At 38.5% G+C, this 18,632-nt stretch overlaps 1 protein-coding gene across 1 annotated transcript in view; it reads right to left on the reverse strand.

Annotated features, from left to right (window-relative positions):
- Window positions 1-17,120, reverse strand: part of LOC116463390 (putative uncharacterized protein SLC66A1L) — a 59,077-nt gene extending 41,957 nt beyond the window's left edge. The window contains exons 1-2 of the mRNA XM_032146468.2: window positions 16,923-17,120; window positions 7,101-7,211 (exon numbers count right to left, since the gene is read on the reverse strand). Of these exons, the coding sequence (XP_032002359.1) occupies window positions 7,101-7,183 (83 nt within the window). The 5' untranslated portion in view covers window positions 7,184-7,211; window positions 16,923-17,120. The remainder of the gene's footprint in view (window positions 1-7,100; window positions 7,212-16,922) is intronic.
- Window positions 17,121-18,632: the final 1,512 nt, after the last annotated feature.

Below are 18,632 nucleotides of genomic sequence, written 5' to 3' on the forward strand. Positions count from 1 at the left end.
TCCAGCTAGGAGTTCAAGATGGTAGTATGACTGAAAAGGAGCACAAATAAACTTTTCAGGTGAATAGAAAGGTTCTGTATTTTGATTGAGGTGGTTGTTACATGAAATTGTATATATGCCAACAAAAGCCAAAATTGACAAATGGGATCTCATTAAATTAAAGAGCTTCTGCACAGCAAAAGAAACTACCATCAGAGTGAACAGGCAACCTACAGAATGGGAGAAAATTTTTGCAACCTACTCATCTGACAAAGGGCTAATATCCAGAATCTACAATGAACTCAAACAAATTTACAAGAAAAAAACAAACAACCCCATCCAAAAGTGGGCAAAGGACATGAACAGACACTTCTCAAAAGAAGACATCTATGCAGCCAAAAAACACATGAAGAAATGCTCATCATCACTGGCCATCAGAGAAATGCAAATCAAAACCACAGTGAGATACCATCTCACACCAGTTAGAATGGCCATCATTAAAAAATCAGGAAACAACAGGTGCTGGAGAGGATGTGGAGAAATAGGAACACTTTTACACTGTTGGTGGGACTGTAAACTAGTTCAACCATTGTGGAAGTCAGTGTGGCGATTCCTCAGGGATCTCGAACTAGAAATACCATTTGACCCAGCCATCCCATTACTGGGTATATACCCAAAGGACTATAAATCATGCTGCTATAAAGACACATGCACACGTATGTTTATTGCGGCACTATTCACAATAGCAAAGAGTTGGAACCAACCCAAATGTCCAACAACGACAGACTGGATTAAGAAAATGTGGCACATATACACCATGGAATAGTATGCAGCCATAAAAAATGATGAGTTCATGTCCTTTGTAGGGACATGGATGAAACTGGAAAACATCATTCTCAGTAAACTATTGCAAGGACAAAAAACCAAACACCGCATGTTCTCACTCATAGGTGGGAATTGAACAATGAGAACTCATGGACACAGGAAGGGGAACATCATACTCCGGGGACTGTTGTGGGGTTGGGGGAGGGGGGAGGGACAGCATTAGGAGGTATACCTAATGCTAAATGACGAGTTAATGGGTGCAGGAAATCAACATGGCACATGGATACATATGTAACAAACCTGCACATTGTGCACATGTACCCTAAAACCTGAAGTATAATAATAAAAAATAAAATAAAAATAAATAAATAACAAAAAAAAGAAATTGTATATATACCAAAATTTATTGACATGCATTGAAATTGGGTGCATTTTAGTACATGAGAATCATTCCTAAATAGATTTTTAAAAATTGAGGTAAAATTTACATAACGTAAAGTTAGCCATTTTAAAGTGTACAACTTACTGGTTTCCTGTACATTCATGACAATGGACAACTATATTCTTTATCTAGTTCCAAAATATTTTCACCACCCAAAAGAAACTCCATGCCCATTAAGTAGTAATTCCTCATTCCCCATCTTACCTACTGCCCCTGGCAACCACCAATCTGTTTTCTATCTCTATGGATCTACTTATTCTGAATATTTCATATAAATAAAGTTATATACTATGGGACATTTTGTGTCTCACTTCTTTCACTTAGCATAATGCTGATAAGGTTCATCCACATTGTAGCATGTATCAACACTTCATTCTTTTTTATAGCAGAATAATATCCCATTGTATGCATACACAACAATTTGTTTATCCATCACCTGTTGCTGAGCATTTGGGTTGTTTCCACCTTTTGGCTATTGTGAATAGTGTTGCCGTGGACATGTATGTACATAGATTTGTTTGAACACCTATTTTAAATTCTTTGGCATTTATATCCAGGAGTGGAATTGTTGGGTCATATGGTAAACCTACTTATTTTTATGAGGAAAAATCAAAATGTTTTCCAAAGTCGCTAAACCATTTTTCATTCCCACCAGCCAAATAGTAGAGTTCCCAGTTTCCCCACATTTTTGTCCACACTTGCTACTTTCCATTTTTTAAAATTATAGTCTTCCTAGTGGATGTGAAATGCTATCTTATTGTGGTTTTGATTTGCATTTCCCTAATGACTAATGATGAACGATTTTGAATATCCTTTCAAGTGCTTATTGAACATTTGCATATTCTTTTAGAGAAATATCTATTCAAGTCCTTTGGCCATTTAAAAATTGGGCTGTCTGTCTTTTTCTTTTTGAGTTGTAAGAGTTCTTTATGTAATATAGATACTAGACCCTTACGAAATATATGACTGGCAAATATTTTCTCCTATCTTATGAATTGTCTTCATTTTCTTTATAATATTGATACACAAAGGATTTTAATTTTTATGAAAGTCAATTTATTTCATTTTTCTTTGATTGCTCAAGTTTTTGGTGTCCTATCTAAAAATCCATTATTGAGCCCAAGGCCATAAAACTAACCCCAATGTTTTCTTCTAAGATTATTAAGGTTTTGCACTTATATGCAGGCCATTGATCCATCTTGAGTTAATTTTCGTATATGGTGTAAAGTAGGAGTCCAATTTCATTTTTCTGTGTGCATGTGTACTTATCCCAGAAACATTATTGAAGAGACCATTCTTTTCCTATTGAATAGTCTTGGCACCCTTGTCAAAAATCAATTAGCCATATATGTATTGGTTTATTTCCATTGATTTTTTTATATCTACTTTAAACCAGTACTACAGTGTTTTTATCACTGTAGCTTTATAGTTAAGTTTTGAAGTCAGAAATTATGAGTCCTCCAATTTTATTCTTCTTTTTCAATATTGTTTGGCATTTTGGAGCTCCTTGCAATTCTGTATGGCTTTGAGGATTAACTTTCTCATTTCTGTAAATTAAAAAAAGGCTGTTAAAAATTCGTAAGAATTTCATTGAATTTGTAGATCACTTTGGGTAGTATTGCATCTTAACAATATTAAGCATTTTAATTCATGAACATAGTCCTTTCATTTATTTAGTTCTTCTTTTATTTGTTTCAGCAATGTTTTGTAATTTTCAGTGTACAAGTTTTTATTTCCATAGTTAAATTTATTCCTAGGTATTTTATTCTTTTGGAAGCTGTTGTAAATGGAATTATTTTCCTAATTTCCTTTTCAGATTGTTCATTGCTGTTGTGTAGAAACACACTGATTTTGGTGTTGATTTTGTACCCTGAGATTTTGGTAACCCATTTATTGGCTATAGTAGTTTTTTTTTTAAATTTTCTATATACATAGAATCATGTCATCTGTAAAAAAAGATAGTTTGGATGCCTTCCTTTCTTTCCAATTTGGATGCCTTTTACTTCTTTTTCTTGCCTAATTGACCTAGCTAGATCTTCCAGTACAATTTTGAACAGTTGTGGTGAAATTGGATATCCTTGTCTTATTTCTGGTCTTAGAGGGAAAGTTTTCAGTCTTTCACCATTGAGCATTTTTCATAAATTCCCTTCATTATATTAAGTAAGTTCCCCAGTGTTTCCAGCTGTCTGGGTATCTTCATGATGAAAGTGTTTTGGATTATGTCAAATGCATTTTTTAACATCAATTGAGATGATCATGTGGAGTTTTTCCTTTGTTCTATTAACATGGTGTATTACATTGATTAATTTTCAATGTAAAATTACATTGAATTTTATGTTGACCCACCCTTGCATTCCTGCAATAAATCCCTCTTGGCCATGGTGTACAATCTTTTCAATATGCTGTTGAATTCAGATTGCTAGTATTTTGTTAATGACTTTTGTGTCTATATTCAGAGGGGGCATTGATCCCTAGTTTTCTTTTCTTGTGGTTATCTTTGTCTGGCTCTGCTATCAGGTTAAATTGGGTTTCATAGGATGAGTTAGTTCCCTCCTCTTCTATGTTTTGGAAAAAGTTTGAAAAGAACTGATGTCAATGCTCTTTAAATGCTTGGTAGAATTCATCAGTGTGGCCATTTAATCCTGGACCTTGCTTTGTTGAAAAGAAAACAACTTTGATTACTGATTCTATCTCTTTACTTGTTACAGATATGTTCAGAATTTTAATTTTTTCTGAGTCAGTTTTGGTAGATTGTGTGTTTTTAGGAATTTGTCCATTTCATCCAGCCTATTTAATTTGGTGGCCTACAATTGTCCACACTATTTCCTTGTAATCATTTTTATTTCTGTAAGGTAAGTAGAAATGTTCCCACTTTAATTTCTGATTTTATTTATTTATATCTTCTGTTTTTTTTAGTTCGTTTAGCTAAAGATTTGTCACTTTGTTAAATTCTTCAAAGAATTATCTTTTGTTTTTGTTTTGACCCTGTTGTTTTTCCATTCTCTAATAAAGTCATTTTCTAAAAAAATGGTATGAAGGGTACAGAGGACAGAAAAATTAATTTCCATTGACTTTTGGACATTTGTTACAAGAATTGGGATATAATTATGTTACTAAATATCTTTTTCTTAAAAAAAACCAGTCTTATTCCAAAACTCTCATTCAGACACAAATATTCAGACAGTTTCAATCTTCCTAAACTCTTCTAAATTGTTGGCTAGTATAAAAGGAGAAAGCTCACACATCTCACACATCACACACAGCAATATCAGTCCACCACAGCCAGTAAGTGCTAGTCTATGAAGCATGTTAGTAGGCTCTTGCGAATATTTCATATGTGCCATCCTGTTGTTAGAAATTCAAGATGCAATTTAGGCATCAAAGAATATACTTATATTTAGGTCAGTCCAGCTTTCCGACCAGGATTCATCTACAAATTACACAGCCATCATGGTAAGGTGGCAAAACAGATTTTGTTATGGTTGTTGATAGTTTAGGTCACCCTTAAAAAATCTGCTGGCATTTAAAGTGCTAAACAGGTTTCTGTAAAAACTTCTATAGCACTCCTTCCACAGTGATGTGCTATGACATTAGTATTTTCCCAGAAATTCTAAATAAAATCTAATCTTGGTAGATCGCAATCATTATACTGATGATCAAAGTCATTCATACACCAAAAAGGTGAATAGTACTCACCAGAAATTCTGTACTGACTCTCTCCCTTGCTTAAAAAACACACTTTCACAATTTCCTCAGACCATATAAGAGCAAACTTAACAGAAGTCACTGAATGAAAGATATTAATTAAGACAAAGTTAGAAGTATCAGATAAAGAATTTTCATAGCACACAAAAAAACATGTTATACTCTGTGCTATACTATTCAAATATCATACAGCATCCTACTTTCTATTCTTCTCACTGACTTCATGAGAGTCTTGAACTCATAATAGGGTACAGGTATGAGACCTGGTGATGTCTGATCACCATGTACAAATTGCCAAGCACACAGACATCAATGACAGACAATGTAGGTCGAGCATCATAAATATTTCTACTCCTGTGGTCTGTGTTGCCAGTGCTTGGGCTACAGTCTAGCATAAGGATCTCATCCAGAGAGATTTCCACTTTTCTTTATTCTAGGGCACCTCAGTACATGCCTCATCTCCATCACACAAGGTTCCAGGCTACAGTATCTGGTTCTTGCAAGGAAGAGGCATTTTGTGGGATGGGGAGAAGGCTAATGGTCACTATTGACTGACACAGAAAAAAGAAAATTTTCCCACTTGCTTTTGCATTCCATTTACAAGGAAATTCTCTACCACAGCCTTGAAGATCACATATAGATAACAATAGGTCTGAGAGGGTCATCCATTGGCTTGTTGTTATAGGGTCTTATCTAAAGCCAGACAGTGGAGGGCTGCCTTGGGACCCACCTTGGGTAGGAGAGGAGCTTAGAAAGTAGGATCTGAGATAAGGTCCTTCCTGACAACCCAGAAACAGGCACTGGTGGGGCCAGGAATCACAGGCCACCTTGCCAAGCCAGTACACCCAGTTCACACCTTACTCCTCTTGAACCTCTTCTGCTACTAGCTTCAATTTTGCATCCTTCTCTCCTAAGATCTATTTTGCAGGCAAATACCAGACGGCTGTGGCCAAATATTGCTTGGAACTGGGTAATTTTCTGAGCTTCGGTTGTAAATTTAAAAAATTTATTGTCAATATCTAAAAACAAGGCAATTCCAAATATCTGTAGAAAATGTGGGCTTCTCTTAGAAATGGGAAAATCTGGCAACTGCAGTCGTTTTTCCACAACTGCAATGGGCTGGAGCTGAGAAGGAGCTTCACCTTCCCTGAGTGGAAAAAATACAAACTGACCTTCCTCTGCTGTCACACCAACAACACAGAATTATGTGACCAAATGTGTGGTGTTTGTTTGTCCCCAGACACCAAACAAGCAAGAAAGCAATTCTGTGCAGACATCAGCTAGGTGTCCTCTAATTCAGTTCAATTCTGACACTGTCTACCTGGTAATAGTGTCAGATTCTACAGGTTGAAGGCTCAGTTTCCAAGACTGTCCCCTCCTTTCAGATGCCAATTGCAAGCTCCAGGTTTCTTTACATGTGCTTCTGACTTCCTCTTCAGAGTCCACTAATTTGCTAAAGTGGCTCACAGAACTCAGGGGAACGTTTAACTTACGTTGACCCGTTTATTATAAAGGATATTGCAAAGGATACCCATGTACACCACATAGAAGATATACATAGGACAAGGTATGGAGAAAGAAGCACAGAGCCTCTATGCCTTCTTGGGTGCATCACCCTCCAGGAACTTCCATGTGTTCAATTACCTGGAAGTTCTCCAAACTCTGTTCTCTTGACCCTTTTACAGAGACTTCACTGGACAGCGATAATTGACAACTGTATAGAAATGTGACTGGACAAAAAGTGCATAATCTAATACTAATAGACTGAAAGGACAAGCTCAGCAAGGCCTTTCCTGTTCAGATTCTTCATGGCCTCTCTGTATACATTCCTTCCTTCAGGTATGGAGCAGGAACCCTTCTGAAATGAGGGTCTTATGACCCACAATCAGACAAGATAAGTCAAAGAATTTCTTTACGATCAGCTCCTAGACAGAAAGGTAAGGGATAGAGTATACTTTTAGTTTGAAAAGCCTGCCTGGGGGAGAAAAAGAAACAGGTGAAAGGCAAGCAGGAGAAGGTCAGAGAGAGATTCTATTTTCTGAAGCCAACTTCTGTGGCCTAAAGCACCCCAACATTATAACAAGGGCTATGGGAGTTATGAGGCAGAAACCATGAACAAAAACTAACGTGTATAACCACAATATCATACCTTCTAAGACAGGTCAAGTGCTCTCTGGACCTATCAGTGCTTGAGTTTGCAGTGTTGACTCTATAGTTTCCTACAACTTTCATAGCTTCTACAGCAAGAATGTAGAAGACTCTGTAAGGAAGACAGTATTTTCAAAATGGGAAGCATGGATCTCTGTGTCTTAGTAAACTGGCCCAGTACGAATCTCTGGTCTCCTATTCATCTTATTTAATCAAAATCGTTTTAAATCTTACCTTGCCTACTTGCTGAAGGAGTGACTATATATATATATATATATATATATATATATATATATATATATATATGTGTTTACTTTTTGCTCCTCACTTCATTAAAGCTATTTGTTAAACTGCTACAGATAACTTTTCTGTGTTGTTAATTTCTCTCCTTTCCTGAAAAGCCATCATACTGCCATATCTGAGATATCTGTGGTTGGCTTTCCCCATGTTAGTAATACAACAGTCTCTTTCTCAGTATCAGAACAAGGGGAAAAGCAGGCCCCAAGTCTTCCAAGTCAGATAATACTCTTGTTCCCATACTCCACTCTGCCCCTTCCTTATGATCTGGTATAAAACATCAACATGGCTCAGCAGAATTAATGGGGGGCATGGTTCTACTTTTAATAAGGCACCAAATAATACTTAACTGCCATAAGAAAATTATTTCTATAAAGAGGTGAATGATAAAGCAACAAGGTTTAGAAGGCAAAGCATTAATTTGGGGATAGGACATAGATCTAGTTAAAACTTCGTCTCTGCCATTTTTTATCAAATGATTTTATTAAGTGAAATCCTGAGCATCAATTCCCGTATTTATGAGTGAAGAGTAAACATGAGAACATACGTAAAGCAACCAATACTGTGCTTGGAAAACAGTAGGGACTCAATAAGATTAGTTCCTTGGATTCCAAACTGGTGGCATAGAAGCAAGCTGACTTCATTCTCTACTACAGGAAACCAAAAAATATATATACAGCACTGAGATTATCACTAATAATACCCCAGCACTCAATTGTGAGTACTAGTCAGTTCCTGGGGCCACAGAGAAATGAAAAAAGCTCCATGCTGATGGTAAGACAATCAGATTTTCATGTCTGCAACACCTCTCCCTGAAATCTTCCCAGCATCAAACACATAAAAACTCCCCCTGACTCATGGTTTCTACACTAGAAAAAGCGAAACTGAGGTTGACAACAAGCTTCTCTACCATCTTAAGTTCTCCGGTAGGAGGCCTGTCCCTGCCTCAACCCACAGGAAGCATCATGAGTGCCTGAAGGAAGAAATATCCTTAAGACAGGCAGAAACAATGGGAGAAGATGGAACACCCACTCCCATCCCTGAAAATTGCTCTGTAACTCAGCCAAAAGAATGGCTGCTGAGCAGCACCATGTTAGAGCAGGTATGTTCCAAAGTTTCTCTGAGCATGAAACTCAGCCAGCCTTCCCACACTGTTGGGATATCCCTCTTGAGACCTGCCCCACTCAGGACACATAGTGGCCCAATCATTTGTTAGAGCTGAGCAAAACTGGGCTTTCAATATCATCTAGTATCAAAAAGGAGGCAGTGACCCAGCAGGGAAAAAAATTAAGAAATTCAATAAGTAAATTACGAAGAATCTCCAAGCATCTATATCTAATTAAAAACTAAAACAAGCTAGAGAGGGAAGACTGGAATAAATAACTAATCTTTCAATGTGAACATACAGATGTACATCCACAAGAAAATCAACAATCAGGAAACTATGACCTCCTCAAATGGACAACGCAAGAAACCAGTGGCTAACCCTAACAAGATGGTGATATGTGAGCTCTCCAGTCAAGATTTCAAAACAGTAGTTTTAATGACATTCAATGATCTATAAAAAAAAAAAACCACAGAAGAGAAATTTAGAAATTCCTCAGAGAAATTTAACAAAGAGATTGAAATAATAATTTTAAAAATCAGAATCTTGGAACTGAGAAATACATTTGCAAAACTGAAAAAATTCAGTAGAGGCTCTCAACAGCAAAATGGATAAAGCAGAGGAAACAATCAGTGAATCAGTGATCTCAAAGGCAAGATATTTGAAAATGCACAGTCAGAGGAGAAAAAAGAAAAAAGAATGAATAGGAATGAAGATTACCTACAAGATACAGAAAGTTACTTCAAAAGGCCAAATCTAAGGATTATTGGTGTTCAAGAGGGTATTGAGCAAGAGCAAGGGGCAGAAAGCTTATTTAAAGAAATAATAACAGAAAACTTTCCAAAACTCAAGAAAGATACAAATATTAAGATACAGGAAGGTCAGAGGACACCAGATTTGATCCAAGTAAGACTACCCCAAGGCCTATAATAATCAAACTCTCAAAAGTCAAGGCAAAGGGAGAATCCTAAAAGCAGCAAGATAAAAGAACAAATAACATAAAGGAATTCCAATTAGTGTGGCAATAGACTTTTCAACAGAAACCATGCAGGATGGGAAAGAGTAGGACAATATTTTCAAAGTGCTGAAAGAAAATAACTGTCATCCAAGAATATTATACCCAGCAAAGTTATCCTTCAAATATGAAGCAGAGATAAAGTTTTTCCCAGGTAAGTAAAAGCCAAAAGAATTCACCACCATCAGACTGTCTTACAGAAATGCTAAAGGGAGTTTTTTTAATCTGAAATAAAAAATAATAATGTGCAAAAAAGAAAAACTTAAGGTAAAATTAAGTACAAAGACAACTCAAAAAACCCCAATACTGTAATTTCAATGTACAATCTGCTCATACTTCTAGTATAAAGCCCAAAAGAGAAATCTATCAAAAATAAGAATAGCTAAAGCAACCTATTAAGAGATGGGAAACATTAAAACATGTCAACAAAGACAACAAAGTGTCAAAATGGGGAGGAGGGATGGAGTTAAAGTATAGAGCTTTTTTTTTTTTTTAGTTTTTTCTTTGTTTCTATTCTTCCCTTGTGATCTAAGATAAGTTGTCATTTTTTTAAAATAATTTGTATTATCTAAAAGATGTTTTTTGTGTGCTTCATAGTAACCACAATGCAAAAACCTATCATAAATACACTAAAATAAAAAAGCAACGAATTAAAACATACTACCAGAGAAAATATCTTAACCACAAAAGGAAGACAGTAAGAAAGGAAAAGAGGAGTTACAAAACAACTAGAAAACAAGAAACAAAATGGCAGTAGTAAGTCCTAATCAATAATAACATGGATATAAATGGATTCAGCCCTCCAATTAAAAGACATAGAATAGCTGAATTGATAAACGAGACCAAACTACATGCTGCCAAAAGAAACCCACCTCACCTATAAAGATACATATATACTGAAAGTCAAGGGATGGAAAAAGATAAACCAAAAAAGATCAAGAATAGCGATATTTATAACAGATAAAATAGACTACTAGTCAAAAACTGTAAAAAGAGACAAAGAAGGTCAATATATAACGAAAAAGGGGTCAATTCAGCAAGAGGATACAACAACTATAAATATCTGTGCACCCAACATCGGAGCACCCAAGTATATAAAACAAACAGATCTAAAGGGAGAGGTAGATTGCCACACAGTAGGCAATTAGTATTAGTAGGGGATTTCAACACTGCACTCAGTAGTGGACAGATCAACCAAACATAGAGCCAACAAAGAAACCCCAGAGTTAGACTACGCTCAAGACCTAATAGACCTATTTGACATTCGCAGAACATTTCACCCGTCAACTGCAGAACACATTCTTTCAATCAGCACAGGGAACATTCCCCAGAATATAATGTATCATAGGTCACAAAATGAGTCTCAAAAAATTCAAATAAGAAGAAATCATATCAAGTCTCTTTTCTTGCCACAATGGAATAAAACTAGAAGTCAATAACAAGAGGAATCTCAGAAACTACACAAACACACAGAAATTAAACAACATGCTTCTAAACAACCAATGGTCAAGGAAGAAATTAAGAAGGAAATTTAAAAGTTTCTTGAAACAAATAAGAATGCAAATACAATACCAAAATCTATGGAATATAGAAAAAGCAATACTAAGAAGGAAGTTTACATTAATAAACATCTACATTAAAAAAGTAAAAGTACTTCAAATAATCAACTTTATGATGCACCTCAAGGAACTAGAAAAACAAGAACAAATCAAACTGAAAATTAGTAGTAGGAAAGAAATAACATAAACCAGAACAGACATAAATGAAGTTCATATTTTTAAAAGTATAAACAATGAAATGAAAGTTGGTTTTTTTAAAAAGATAAGCAAAATTGACAAACTTTTAGCTAAACTAACTAAAAACACATAGAGAAGACCCAAATAAACAAATTCAGAAATTAAAAAAGATACCTAACAACTGAGAGACCACAAGGATAATTAGCGACTACTATGAACAACTATCCACAAATTGGAAAACCTGGAAGAAATTGATAACTTTTTGGATATATATAATCTAACAAGATTGAACCATGAAGAAATAGAAATCCTCAACAAACCAATAATGGGTAACGAGATCAAAACTATGACAAAAAGTCTCCTATTAAAGAAAAGCCCAGGATGCAATAATTTCACTGCTGAATTCTACCAAACATTGAAAGAACAAATACTGAATTCTCCTAAAACTCTTCAAAAAAACTGGAGAGGGGAGAGCACTTCAAACTCATTCTACGAGTCGGGAATTACCCTGATACCAAAACGAGACAAGGTTACAACGAAAAAAGAAAACTACAGGCCAATATCACTGATGAACACAGATGCAAAAACTAAATAAATAAATAAAAATAAAAGCTCAACAAAATACCAGCAAACTGAATTCAACAACACATTAAAAAGATCACTCATTATGATCAAGTGGGATTCATCCCAGGGGTGAAAGGATGGTTCAACATACACAAGTCAACAAATGTAATACATCATATTAACAGAAAGAACCAAGAACAAAAACTATATGATCATTTCAATAGATGCCAAAAAAAGCATTTAATAAAATTCAACCTATTATGATAAAAAGCCTCAACAAACTGGGTATAGAAGAAACATACCTCAAAATAATAAAGACCATACATGACAAACACACAGCCAACATCATAGTGAATGGGGAAAAAGTGAAAGCCTTTTGTCTGAGATCTGGAACAAGACAAGGATGCCCACTTTCACCACTTTTATTCAATATAGTACTGGAAGTCCTATACAGAGCAATTAAGCAAGAGAAAGAAGTGGCACCCAAATTGGAAAGAAAGAAGTCAAATTAGCCTTGTTTGCACACGACATGATATCACGTCTCAAAAAACCTAAAGACTACACCACAAAACTGTTAGAACTGATAAATGAATTAGCTAAAGTTGCAAATCCAAAATAAACATACAAAAATCAGTATCATTTATATATGCCAATGCCAAGTAATCTGAAAATAATGTTTAAAAAAATCCCATTTACAGTAGCTACAAAGAATATAAAACATCTAGGAATCAATTTAACCAAAGATGTGAAAGATCTATTAAAAAACACATAAAACACTGATAAAATACAGTGAAGACGACAAACGCACAAAAAGAAAAGAGATTACATGCTCATGGATTGGAAGAATTAATATTGTTAAAATGAAACTATAAAACACTGATAAAATAAAGTGACGAAGACACACACACACACACAAAAGAAAAGAGATTGCGTGCTTATGGATTAGAAGAATTTATATTGTTAAAATGAAAATACTACCCCAAGCAATTTACAGATTCTATGCAATCTTTATCAAAATACCAATAACATTCTTCACAGAAATAGAAAAAAAAAAAACTTAAAATTTATATGGAACCATAAAAGACCCCAAATAGCCAAAGCAATCCTGAGCAAGAGAACAAAGCTGGTGGCAACGAACTACCTGACTTCAAAATATACTAAAAAGCTGCAGTAACCAAATCAGCAAGGTACTGGCATAAAAACAGATACACAAACCAATGAAACAGAATATAGAACCTAGATATAACTCCATACAGTTACACCCAACTCATTTTTGACAAAGTTGCCAAGAACACACGATGGGGTAAGTTCAGTCTGTTCAATAAATGGTGCTGGGAAAACTGGATAAACACACATAGAAGAATGTAAATTAGTGCATTTCCACTATGGAAAACAGCATGGAGGTTCCTCAAAAAACTAAAACTAGAAGTACTACATGATCCGGCAGTTCCACTACTGGGTATATAACTAAAAGAAATGAAATCAATATATTGAAGAAATATATGTAGTCCAATGGTTACTGCAGTAGTATTCACAGTAGTCAAAATATGAAATGAACCTAAGTGCCCATTAATAGATAAATGAATAAAGAAAATGCAGGCTGGGTGTGGTGGCATGCACCTGTAATCCCAGCACTTTGGAAGGCCCAGGTGGGAGGATTGCTTGAGCCCAGGAGTTTGAGACCAGCCTGGGCAACACAGTGAGACCCCATTTCTACAATTTTTTTTTTAATTAGCCAGGTATGGTGGGCATGCACCTGTAGTCCCAGCTACTGAGGAGGCCGAGGTGGGAGGACCCCTTGAGCCCAGGAGGTCGAGGCTGCAGTGAGCCATGATTGCACCACTGCACTCCAGCCTGACCCTATCTCAACAACAACAATAACAAAAGTATGGTAACTATAGATAATGGAATATTATTCCTCCATAAAGAAGAATGAAGTCCTGTCATTTGCAGCAACATGAATGGAACTAGAGGTCATTATGTAAAGAGAAATAAGCCAGGCACAGAAAGACAAATATTGCATGTATTCATTTATATATAGGAGCTGAAACAAGAAGATCTCATGAAGACAGACAGTAGATTGGTGGTTACCAGAGGCAAGGAAGGGTGGGGGAGAGGGAGAAGAAGGTTGATTAATGGGTATAAATAAATAGTTAGATAGAAGAAATAAGATATGATGTTCAATAGATCAGTAGGCTGACTATAGTTAACATTAGTCTATCGTACATTTCAAAATAGCTAGAAAAGAGCAATTCAAATGTTAACACAAAGGTAAGATAAATATTTAAGGTGATAGATATCCCAATTATCCTAATTTGATTATATGAATGTATCAAATCTTAACATGTACCCCCAAAATATGTACACCTATTATGTAATAAAAAAAATTAAAACATTTAAAAAATAACAAAAAAGACTGGTTCCTTCCCTATTTCTATATCCCACAGACAGCTGGAGCCAAGTCTCAGAAATCCTAGCCTTCTCAGTGATATGGAGAGAACAACTGAGGAGTCTGTACAGGAAATGCTAGGAATTACATTAACTTCAATACACAACCCACATCAACCGCAAGGAAAGAAAACCATCAGCCTGGGGAACTCAAGAGTAAAATTCAATTTAAAAGGTAGAGCCACTGCCAAATGAAACATTGGTCCTTATACCTTGACCTCCTCTCTATGAATCCTGTATCTCCTGCCTAGAGCTTCTCCCAAGGTGCTGCTTGGTCAAGCCCATCTCTCAACACCCATCACCTGTGCTGTTGCTACATAGTAAAGTTGTGTTCTTTGCTACTGATATTGGTCTACAGACCAGCAGCATTAGCGTCACCTGGGAGCTTGTTAGCAATGCCCCAGTCCAGACCTACGGAGAATCAGAATCTGCATTTTAACAAGATTCCAGATGACTCTTATGTGCATTAAAGTGTGAGAAGCTCTGCTGTAGTTCACGTACTGTGTCATTTGGGGACTTTCTTGTTTATGTCAGTTGGGCTGTTTATTGAGCATGTTTTATGTGCCAATAATTTTAGATACTTTATATCTATATTCTCTAATATTCACAAAAGTAGAAATTATTATGAATAACTTACATATGCTTAAACTGCAACTCAGAGAGTTTGAGTCTTTCCCAAGCGGTCAAGAAGGGATCATAGTCTCATTTATAACAGCCATTTATATCTCAATTCTAGAGCTGAAGCTCTCAGTAGGGTTTAGGAAGAAGAGTCTTCAAAATTGTGGTAATCTGAGAAACTCCATGAAATATATGATATGTAATTTTATCACACAAGTGAGGAGTATAAAAATCACAAACTAAGGCCAGGCACGGTAGCTTACGCCTATAATCCCAGCACTTTGGGAGGCCGAGGCAGGCGAACCACTTGAGGTCAGGAGTTCGAGACCAGCCTGGCCAACATGGTAAAATCCCATCACCACTAAAAATACAAAAACCAGCCAGGTGTGGTGGCATGCGCCTGTAATTCTAGCTACTCAGGAGGCAGATGCAAGAGAATTGCTTGAACCTGGAAGGCGGAGGTTGCAGTGAGCCGAGATCATGCTGCTGCACTCCAGCCTGGGCAACAGAGCAAGACTTTGTCTCAAAAAAAAAAAAAAAAAAAAAAATCAAAAGCTGGAACATGAAAAAAATGTGAGTTATCATATCTCACAGCTGCTTCTGAATCTTGCCAAGTCTTCTGCTCCTTGGTCATTCATTTTGCCCTCTGTTCATACTCACAGGCCAATAAGTTGTAAGAAGCATCAAAGCATTAGGAAATGTGTGTGAGGAAAACTTAAAAATAAGACAGCTTTGTTAACTTAATTTTTACCCCCGTAATTTGGAAGACAACCATGCCTCTCCCATTTTGACAGTCAGAAAACGCTAGGTGTAGCTTTTAGTATTTTGAAGCAGGGGCGTTTGAGAGCTATTGGCCTGGAAACTCTGCTTGAGCACTTCATGATGCAGAGAATCAGCCATGCAGCACTTTTGGTGCTGGAAACCTTCCCACCTAAATAGGCCAACACAAAATCACATACTTTCTGTACATCTCCATCCCCTTAAAGTACCCACCACTGCCATCATATGCCATTAATGGCAACCAGGTGAGATGCCTCCTCTCTCAGCACATGTAGATGTTAAGTACTTACAGGTCAGGAATGAAATCTAAACCGTGACACCTCTCCCTTGTCCATCTCCCACCCTTTTCCTTATTTCCATGCATTGAATAAACCCCTATTCAATGAGGACTTATTTAATAAGATGACAATGTAATTTAATAATACAATTAGGCCAGGTGCAGTGGCTCACGCCTGTAATGCCAGCACGTTGGGAGGCTGAAGCGGGCGGATGACTTGAGGCCAGGAGTTCGAGACCAGCCTGTCCAACGAGGTGGAACTGTCTCTACTAAAATTTAAAAATTAGCTGGTGTGGTGGTGCACGCCTGTAATCCCAGCTACTTGTGAGGCTGAGGCAGGAGAATGGCTGGTAGCGGAAGGCGGAAGTTGCAGTGAGCTGAAATTGTGCCACTGAACTCCAGCCTGGGTGAGAGAGTGAGACTCTGTCTCAAAATAATAATAATAATAATAGCATTTATTGAGGGCCTGCAACATGCTAGGCAGGCACTGTATGTGATATTTTCAGAAGATTTGTCTTCATTTCTCACAGAGATGTGGAAAAGTCAGGCTTCGATGGGGTTAAGTGACTTGCTCAAGATCATAAGGCCACGGAGGGGAGGGACTGGCAGTGGCATGCTCGTATGAGGTCACACAACATTGCACAGGCTCACTGGGCAAAGTAGCCTTTCTTCCCACCTCACCAAGCGCTCTACAAAGGAGAAAGAGCTCCAGGAGTCCTACTGGCGTCAAGATAGTCTCATGTTTCTACGGCAGGGTTCTCAAAGTTTGGTCCACTTGGGCCGGCACCCTGGGCCCGAGAAGCTGAATTTTCCACCACCCCATCTCTGCCCCCACCCCGCGCCGGTACTTTCAGATGCTCATGAGCGAGATTCAGAGTGGACTGGGGGTCATTCTGCACAAAGGTGGTCTTAGGTTTCCCATCAGAAAGAATATCGAGGTTACCCATGCAAAATCCAGCGAGGCCCAGGGGCAGTTTACCAACCTCAAGGAAATGTACCGCCGTGTTCGGGCCCAACCTCAGGCAATGAGAGGAAACTGAAGGAGAAACCCACAGCACGCAGGCAGGAGGCTGCCCTGCGTTGGCCAGCGGCCGGCGTCTCCGAGAGATCAGGGAGGAAAAGCTGTTCAGCCTGAGCACACGGGGCGGGGACCGGGACCCTCAGCCTTCCCCTCCGCGACTGCTAGGGAAGACACGCCCCACCCAGTCAGCTGCCAGGTTTGCGAGCACCACCTCCCAGGAAGCAGCCACTCCCGCCACCGCCCCTTCCCAGGTCGCGTTCAGATTGTCAGCTCCCGGACGTCCTGGCTCCACTTCCAGACCCCTGGGACACGCCCTCGCCCACCCCGCCTCGTTTTTTCTCCCAGCCGACTGGGGATGGGGGTGGAGAGACTTTGGCCAACAACTGCCTCCGCCTGGAGCAGGATTTAAGGTCCTGTCCAGCCTTGTCCCTTCTTTGCAAACCCCCAGATTCACGCAGAAAACCCAATAAGCGCTCCACAGCCCCGCATGCTGCACGCATCTGCGGGCCGCGCCCAAGGCCAAAGCCCGCCAGTTTGCCCGTGGGCCACGCAGCCGCCGGCGTCTTCGCGCTTACCGCGCGGTCCACAGATGCGAAGAAGAGGGCGAGCCAGGGCAGAGGATGGCGCAACAACGGGACCAAACAGTGACCCCTGCAGGCGGCTGGACGATAACTTGGCCTAGGACCGGCCACCCGCCACTGCAAGCTGCGTTCCCTCTGTGCTCACACCCTGCAGCAGTCAAAGCACTCCCACTCACACACGGGCTGCACACGCACAGTTGCAGTACACCGAACTCACACACACTACACGCAAACACGTAGGCGTATGCACAAGCTCACAGAATCACATGCGCCAGCGCACGCGCGCACACACACTCACACACACACTTTGTACTGCATACAATAAAAAAACCAGGCTTTCTGTTGTAGACTGAATAATGCCCTCCCCCTCTATCCCCAGTCCCAAGATATCCAGGTACTATGCCTGGAACCTGTGAAAAGTTACCTTATATTCTAGGGAAGGAAAAAAGAAAAAGACTTTGCAGATGTGATTAAAGATTTAGGGATGGGAGATTTTCCAGCGTTAGCAGTAGGACCCAATGCAATCACAAGCATCCTTAGAAAGAAACGCAGAGGGCCCTTCCTTGCTTCCACATATAAGAGGAGAAGCCAATGTGAGCAGGAAGCAGAGACTGAAGTGATGTGGCCACAAGCCAAGGGGTGCCAGCAGCCACCAGAAGCTGGAAGAGGCTAGGAGGTAACAGCCCCGTGGGGAGGAGTGCAGCACTTCAATATCTTGATTTCAGCCCAGAAAAACTCGTTTGAGTGTTCTGGCCTGCAGGACTGTGGGAGAATGTTTTAAGCCACCAAGTAGTAATTTCTTTCAGCAGCCATAGGAAACTAATAGTTTCCTGTTCACACTTTCCACCCACAGCTCAGCATGCTGCAGTCTTTGAGATCAAAATTAGGATCATGCCATTTAACTTGAGCCAAGTTACTGAACCTTTAGCAGTTTCAGTTTCTTCATCTTTATTAACCTAGATAGAATGCCTACCAAATGGGCAGATTATTGTGAGGACTCACTCGTGCATGCCTTCATGCTTTTATTTCCAATTAATAAATCGCCTCCCACCATGTGCCAGACAGCTCCAGAGGCTGGGTTAAATGAGACA

Source organism: Hylobates moloch, unplaced genomic scaffold, assembly GCF_009828535.3.
Source record: "Hylobates moloch isolate HMO894 unplaced genomic scaffold, HMol_V3 SCAFFOLD_35, whole genome shotgun sequence".
Classification (NCBI taxonomy): Eukaryota; Metazoa; Chordata; class Mammalia; order Primates; family Hylobatidae; genus Hylobates; species Hylobates moloch.